This window comes from Hemiscyllium ocellatum, chromosome 43 (assembly GCF_020745735.1).
Source record: "Hemiscyllium ocellatum isolate sHemOce1 chromosome 43, sHemOce1.pat.X.cur, whole genome shotgun sequence".
In the NCBI taxonomy this organism is placed as follows: Eukaryota; Metazoa; Chordata; class Chondrichthyes; order Orectolobiformes; family Hemiscylliidae; genus Hemiscyllium; species Hemiscyllium ocellatum.
This window is the reverse complement of record NC_083443.1, coordinates 32287992-32295183: the sequence shown is the minus strand read 5'-3', so window position 1 is coordinate 32295183 and position 7192 is coordinate 32287992. Positions and strand designations below refer to the sequence as shown.

The 7192-nt window shown below is 41.2% G+C and overlaps 1 protein-coding gene across 1 annotated transcript; it reads right to left on the bottom strand.

Annotated features, from left to right (window-relative positions):
- Positions 1-2088: 2088 nt before the first annotated feature.
- Positions 2089-6579, bottom strand: pcbd1 (pterin-4 alpha-carbinolamine dehydratase/dimerization cofactor of hepatocyte nuclear factor 1 alpha). The gene is made up of 4 exons (XM_060854166.1): positions 6348-6579; positions 4111-4242; positions 3913-3993; positions 2089-2659 (listed from the first exon to the last, which is right to left on the bottom strand). Exons 1-4 carry the CDS (start codon positions 6348-6350, stop codon positions 2564-2566), a joined length of 312 nt encoding a protein of 103 aa, XP_060710149.1. The 5' UTR covers positions 6351-6579; the 3' UTR covers positions 2089-2563.
- Positions 6580-7192: the final 613 nt, after the last annotated feature.

The following is a 7192-nucleotide window of genomic DNA, read 5'->3' as shown; positions in this document are numbered from 1 at the left end:
TTGTTTGACTCTTCATATTTCATGCCTGTTCAGCCTGACTTTTGCTCGTTTTGGACCTGTTCATTCCTAATATCATTTAGTTGTGATGAAAGGTCATAGACCTTTTATTTCTTTATTATTGTAGGGGATGTGGTTATCATTTCTTGTTCTCAAACTATCGGCGCTCTCATCTATTTCCAAGGGCAGCTACATTGCTGTAATTGTAGAGTTGTGTACAAAGGAACAGAAGTAGGCCATTCAGCCCCTCAAGCTTGTTCTATGGCTGATCTTTGACTCCTATCCCTTAATATCTCTGATTAACAGAACTATCTCAGATTCAAAATTATGTATGATCCAGCATCCGCCCCTGTTGTGGAAAAGAGTTCCAAACACCTCCCACCCTTTGTATGCAGAAGTGTTCTGAACATCTTTCCTGAATGCTCTGGCCCTAATTCTCAGACTATGCTCCCTCGTTGTAGAATTCCCAACCAGTGGAAATAGCTTATTACCCCTGTCTTTTCCTGTTAACATCATGTAAACTTTGATCAGACCACCCTTTAATTTTAAAAATTCTAGAGAAAACAGATCTAATTTGTATAATTTCTGCTCATACTTAACTCGTGTTGTTCAGGCATCATTCTTGTAAACCTGTTTAGAAAGGATAGATTGGCCTTAGAAGGAAAAGAAAGTGTGGGAGGCATGGCAGATATCCTTCCTGAAAAGTCACTTGTGAACCAGATGGGAGTTTACAATAATCAACAGTGCTTTTGTGGTCACTTTTAGACTAGTTTAATTCAAGATTTTATTGAATTCAAGTTTCACTATCTGTTGCAATGGGATTTGAACACATCCACAACATTATCCTGGGCCCAGCATTTATTGCCTGTGCTTAGTTGCCCTTCTAAAGGTGGTAGTAAACTGCTGAAGTTCGACCCACAATGGAAGTAATTCCAGGATTTCGACCATCAACACTGAAGTAATGCCGATACATTTCCAAGTCAGTATCGTGAGTGGCATGGAGGGGAACTTGCATGTTCCTATGTATAGGGCTATTTTTGCTGTTGTCATTTCCAATGCCTGAGTCAATGTTATCACACCTGTATTCATCCCTTTTTCCTTCCTTTCTCCTTCCTTTCTGGCAGTTGTTACAACTGAGTGGCTTGCTGGGCCACATTGTTTGGGGTCTGGAGTGAATCTAGACCAGACCTTGAAAGGATGGTAACTTCCTTCTCTAAAATGAACCAGATGTTCTCCTCACTCCTCCCCCCTCCCCTGCCGACAGCAGTTGACAACAGTTTTTTGGTTATCGTTTGACAGAGTCCTAATTCCAGATTTTAATTTAATTCAAATTCCACAATCTGTCTTGGTGGGATTTAAACCTAAGTCCCTCGAACATTTCCTGGGTCTCTGGATTAATAGTCTAGTGATTTACCACTTGCCATTGCCTCCCCTGAAATGGTCCAAGGGATGAGGAACTTCAACTACATGGATAGCCTAGAGAAGTTCTAACTGTTCTTCAGCGAGGAGACTTGATAGAGGTGTTCACAACACTGGATACTGAGAAACAGCTTGCTGTAGGTGATGGATTGAGAAGAGGACTTAGATTTGAGAAGCATCAGGGACATGGAAAAATATTACACTTACTGAATGGTTTAGATCCAGAAAATGCTGCTGCAGTGTAGTGAAAGCAGGTTCAATCAAGATACTCACAAGAGAATTGGATTGTTATCTAAAAAGCATGCATCTACAGCATTACTTGGGAAAGTGACCTTGGGTAATCTGTTTATACAGAAGGTCAGCAGATACAGTGGCCAAATGGTCTCTTTCAGAGCAACAATTTGGCTTTTATTTCATATTTGCAGCATCTATGGTATTGTAGTTTGGTATGCCTGTGACTTCAAAATGCAACACAAGACTGGTCATTATTCACTCTGACATTGAGATGTCTAACCAGGTGCTGGGGCTCTCTCCCTAACCCTTCTGTTTTCTCCATTTAGCATGTTTCTAACTCTGACCAAATGTTTTGGTTATCTGTCCCAACAGCTCCTTGGGTAACTTGATAACATGGAGGATGTATTAGATAAGAAAACTGTGACAACAAAACCAGCAGTTGATGAACTGGTCAAAGCAGCAGCATTTACACATTCACAATTGAATGGTGGGGGATGCTTGCAAAGTAGGGATTACCACGGATGGTTTGAGACAGAGAATCCAAACAATGCCTGAGTTTTCATTCTGTATTTAAGTGAATCACTGACAGTATTATAGCACTGCATTTGCTGTTTGGTTTTCCAAGTATCTGCAATTTTGGAATGACTTAACTCTTCATGTCTAAAATCATGGCTACATTGATTTGCATTTTATTCATATAACAAAACTTTCTCACAGTATGTACATTCACAACATGTAAACTAGCTCTGATCAGTTCAATTTAAATAGAATGATTCTAGATTAATCTGTGGTAAATTTCAAACATTTGCCAGCCTTCAAAATCTTTTAAGAACACACTGGTCTGTTCTGAAATAAATCTCACTGAAGACTCAAGTTCATTTGGTACCGGCAACCACAGACACACCCCTAGATTTCAGTGTGAAATCTTAGCTTCTTCAATAAAGGTAGCCATCTTAATATCTCGCTCAGACAGACCCCCACAGTCATGTGTGCTCAGTGTTATGTGGACCTGTGAAAACAAAATGTTTCTGGTAAGATTACTGTTCCTTTATCTTTCCCAGTTTAGAGACTCCTACCTAGTCTGTGCACTAATCAAAACCTTGGAGAGAATTACCTTCAAAAAAGTGTGAACTCATAATCCCTGCAGTGTGGAAAAGCCCATCGAGTTCACACCAGCCATCAGAGGAGTATCTCACCCAGACACACCCACCTCAACCCTATTTTTTCCACGGCTAACCCACCAGCCTGCACAGCCCTGGACCTTATGGACAATTTAGCATAGTCAATCTATATAACCTGCACATTTGGAAACCACAGCACCTGAAGGAAATCTGCATGGACAAGGGGAGAAAGGTGACTATGTGGATTTTGCACTAAGGGTAGAATAACAGAGGCAGCAGTGCTGACCACTGAGTCACGCAAATCAATGATCATAGATGCTGTGATATTGGAAAACTGGTCCTAAATGGCCCATTCCCACTTGGTGGATTGGGTTAGAATGGAGGCTGTTTCTAACACAGAAATTGACTTCACTGATCAGTGTGCAGTAAGTGCACACAAAACAATGCCAACTGTTTACACCCTATTTTAACTGAAATCAAGAATTCTGAGGGGGTCATCCACTGCTCCTTGCAGGGGGCACTTTCACCTTGCAAGAATCATAACCCACTGCAGAAACCGGAGCATAAAATCTCAGCTTGAGCTCTGAGTGCAGTACTACACAGTCAGAAGTGGTATCTTTCAAATGATACATTATCAGAGGCCCTATAAGCACTCCCAGCTGAATACAAAAGATCTTGAGACACTATTATGAAGATGAATAAGGGTATAGTCTGCCAAGGTGCGGTGGGGAAAGACCAACATTAACATCTTTCTTCCAAAGTATATCAGGAGTTGGTTCAGTTACAAATAACCGATAGGCAGTTATGAGGTAAGTATAGAAAAAGCCAAACCTCAAATGTTTATTTTCTTGTCTGTAAGACAGTGAAGGTCTAAATGGTTTTATTAAACTATGTACATAAAGATTTTCTTTTTATAAAATATATTTTTGCAATATTAAAAAAGGGCATTCCCCAGGTACTTTCACTCTCCAACATCACTGGATCAAATTAACTGGAGGATCATTACCTTCAGCTTGTGGGAGCTTTCTGTAATTGCTACATCACAGTGATAGAATTTGTTAAAAGGTCTTGGCTCCAAAGCATTTTGAAATGTCCCATATGGTTTTGAAAGATGCCATATAAATGCAGGTTCTTACTTTACCTTGTTATAAACGTTGAACCACTCTGGGTGGTGATCCATTTTTTCTGCTTGTAGTGCCACTTTGGTCATGAAACCAAAGGCCTATTGGTAAAACAAAATATAGGAAAATATAGATATGCCGCAAAAAAAACATTCATTTTGTCTGTTTTCTTTATTTAAAAAAAATCTTGTGCAAAAGGAGCCACTGGAAATTCTGACCTGGTTAAAGTTTTTAAAGACAAACTCTTTATAAATGGCATCTCTTCCTTCGACGTCAGACCAACCCACCGCTTGAAGGTTGGGAAGAAGTTGCTCTCGTTGTTCAGCACTCAGTCTGTGGACCTTTCCTGCCTAACAAGCCAAAAATAGGTCTTTAGATTCCAGTAACATCAGTACAGACAGTCCCCGGTTTGCAAACGGTCTTCATTTAATCTGTTTGGACGCAAGTTGGTACACAATGCATGACAATGAAAAATAGGTGTCTGGAAGGTCAAGGGAATGCTGCAGGTCAGATCCTTAAAACTCCTCCCAGTATGGGATCATGTTTCTAAGTGTGAACATTAATAAATCAGGGATCCTTTGTATTAAAATAACTCCTGTCTGGCGTATTTACTTGCAGAACACTGACCAAACATTTAATCCAGCAGTTGTAGAGTTTACCTCAATGTCCTATCTTACCTCTCCACCTGATTACTAAGCAAAAAAAAAGTCAAAGTAGTGAGTTTAATACTAAAGATATAACCACTGTCCACTGTCGTAAAAGTCCATCTGGTTCACTAACATCCATTTGGGAAGGAAATCCGATGTCCCTACCCAATCTGATCTACATGTGAATGATGGCTCATTAACTTGGTAGAGCTTTGTTTGAGAATGTGACCAAGAGACATGAGGATAGAGCAATAGACGTTGTCTACATACTTTAGCAAGACCCTCGACAAGGTTCCTCATGGTACTGGTTAGTAAAGTTAGATCACCTGGGATCCAGGGACAGCTCAAACATTTGCTTGATGGTAGGAAACAGGGCGAGTTGATATTTAAAAAAATTATTCATGGGAAGAGGGTGTTGCTGGCTCAGCAGTATTTATTGCCATCCCTCATTGCCCAGAGCGCAGTTATGAGTCAACCACATTGCTGTGGGTCTGGAGTCACATGTAGGCCCAGACCAGGTAAGGATGGTAATTTTCTTCCCTAAAAGGACATTAGTGATTCAGATAAAAGCAAATTACTGCGGATGCAGAAGCTTTGACAAAGGGTCAGTTAGACTCGAAACGTCAGCTCTTTTCTCTCCTTACAGATGCTGCCTGACCTGCTGAGATTTTCCAACATTTTCTCTTTTGGTTAGTGATTCAGATGTTTTTTTCCCCTGACAATTGACAATGGATTCATCGTCTTCATTAAACTCCTAATTCCAGATTTTGATAGAATTTGAATCCAATCTGCCATGGCAGGATTCAAACCCAGACCCCCAGAACATTACCTGGGTTTCTATATTAACAGTTCATTAATAACACCACTTACCACCACCCTCTCTAAAGGAGCAGTAAATGGGAGTTTAATTTAGATAAATGAGAGATGTTGCATTTTGGTAAGTCCAGGGTAGGACTTATAGCTTATCGTAGGGCCCTGGGGAGTGTGGTTAAACAGAGACCTAGGGTTCAGGGACATGGTTCATTGAAAGCGGCAGAGGCAGATAGGGTGGTGAGTACCACTGGCTCAGAGCCAGTGTCACTACCACTACACCAGTGTCTCTCCCAAGTAACATTCTATCATTTCAGTGCGCAGCCCTCTAATTGTGTGGCCCCTATCCTGATCAAAGGGGTCCCCATTTTTCCCTTGGAGCCTCCCGCCGTTGAACAAAGTGGTTGAATTCAATCAGTTACTTTGGAAAAATGTTGCCCCCAAACCCCTTGGACCTCCCACCTCCTGAATCGGGGATGGGGATCTTTGCTGCAGCCAATGTAGAGTCTCATTAACGTTTGACTAAAACAAACAAGAGACAGGTCCCGTTTCCCTGGTCATTACCCTCTTAACCTCGTTGTAGAGAGAAGCCAGCAAATGGCCGTATCGGTCAGAGAGAGAGAAAGACAGACAGACATTGACATGTAACACATCACCCTCACTGCTACTCCCACACTCAGTGAACATCCCGTACAGTCTGTCGTTTCAAATAAGTCAATGAATATAGCGAGCAAACAATATTCATTCCAAACCCAATCTCAAATTACAACTCATCTCTGAAATGAACACTAACGCCAAACATAATTTCCTTACAGAGACAGACATTTAAATTAAAGGACCAAGTTACCAAAAAACCAAAATGATGCTTGGGGTTCAACAATGAATGACTAATCTTAAATTTAACCGACACGTTTCTTCAAAAATTGTTTTTGTTCACCAAATCCAAACAACAAAAAAAAATTTAAAACAAGACAATTAATTACACTGAAATTACGTACCATTTGGCAACGAGCAAGATTTGAACACCAGCCCTTCTAAACTCAGACCCTGCACAATGTGACAACAAACTGCTCACTCCCACTCTCTATAAACACAATCTGTAAAGGCTAAGACCAGTGCAAGGTGGCAGGTATGAAGGCCAGTGCTGAGGCAGCAACAGGTGAGGTAGCACAATCATAATAAATAAATGCAAGAGAAACTACCCATTTCAAGATTTAACTGCAGACGCTGAATTACACCGTGATGTTTGCCTTTCTGGTTGTTTTGCGTTTCCTTTTAAGCACTATTTCAGGCTACCTAAAGTCGGGTCCTTGCTGTAGAGGAGGCAGGTCTCAATGCAATGAACTTTATGTCAATAAGATGTGATAGGCTGCTGTTTTGTCTGAATGTAGTTTGCTGTTGAGTCAGACTGGCTCTATTCAGAGTTCAGGCACTGCGCTTCTGTCTGCTTACGTTCCTGATCGTTGCGATCAGCATTTTTACAGAAATAGCTCCAAGTTATTTCGCAAGAAACGCTTCGTTTGAGTCAATCCTGACAATATACACGGCAACTCTCAAAAGCTGCAAAATGTCTTGCAGCCGGCGAATGGGGGCACCCGAGGGAGGTGTGTGTTTGAGGTGTGTTTTCGGGAATGAGGGTTAGGTAGGCTGATGTGAGAGAGTTTTTAACAAACAGGGAGTGCAGGAGAAACTGAGCAGATTTGGCAGCGTCTGTGCAGAGAGAGAGAGAGAGTTAAAGTGAGTATTCAGCTTTCAGTTGCTAGGTCTGGCCCCCTTCAGCACAGTCGCAATTCCATTCTGCCACAATGCAGAGGTAAAGGTAAAGTCTTCTGGAGAGAGAGAG

Excerpts from the sequence above, each read along its gene's own strand:
- pcbd1 (XM_060854166.1), bottom strand. Across the intron at positions 3,994-4,110 it reads TCTTTAAAAACTTTAACCAG|GCCTTTGGTTTCATGACCAA; the intron begins GTCAGAATTTCC and ends TTTTACCAATAG. Across the intron at positions 2,660-3,912 it reads GGTTCAACGTTTATAACAAG|GTCCACATAACACTGAGCAC; the intron begins GTAAAGTAAGAA and ends TTGTTTTCACAG.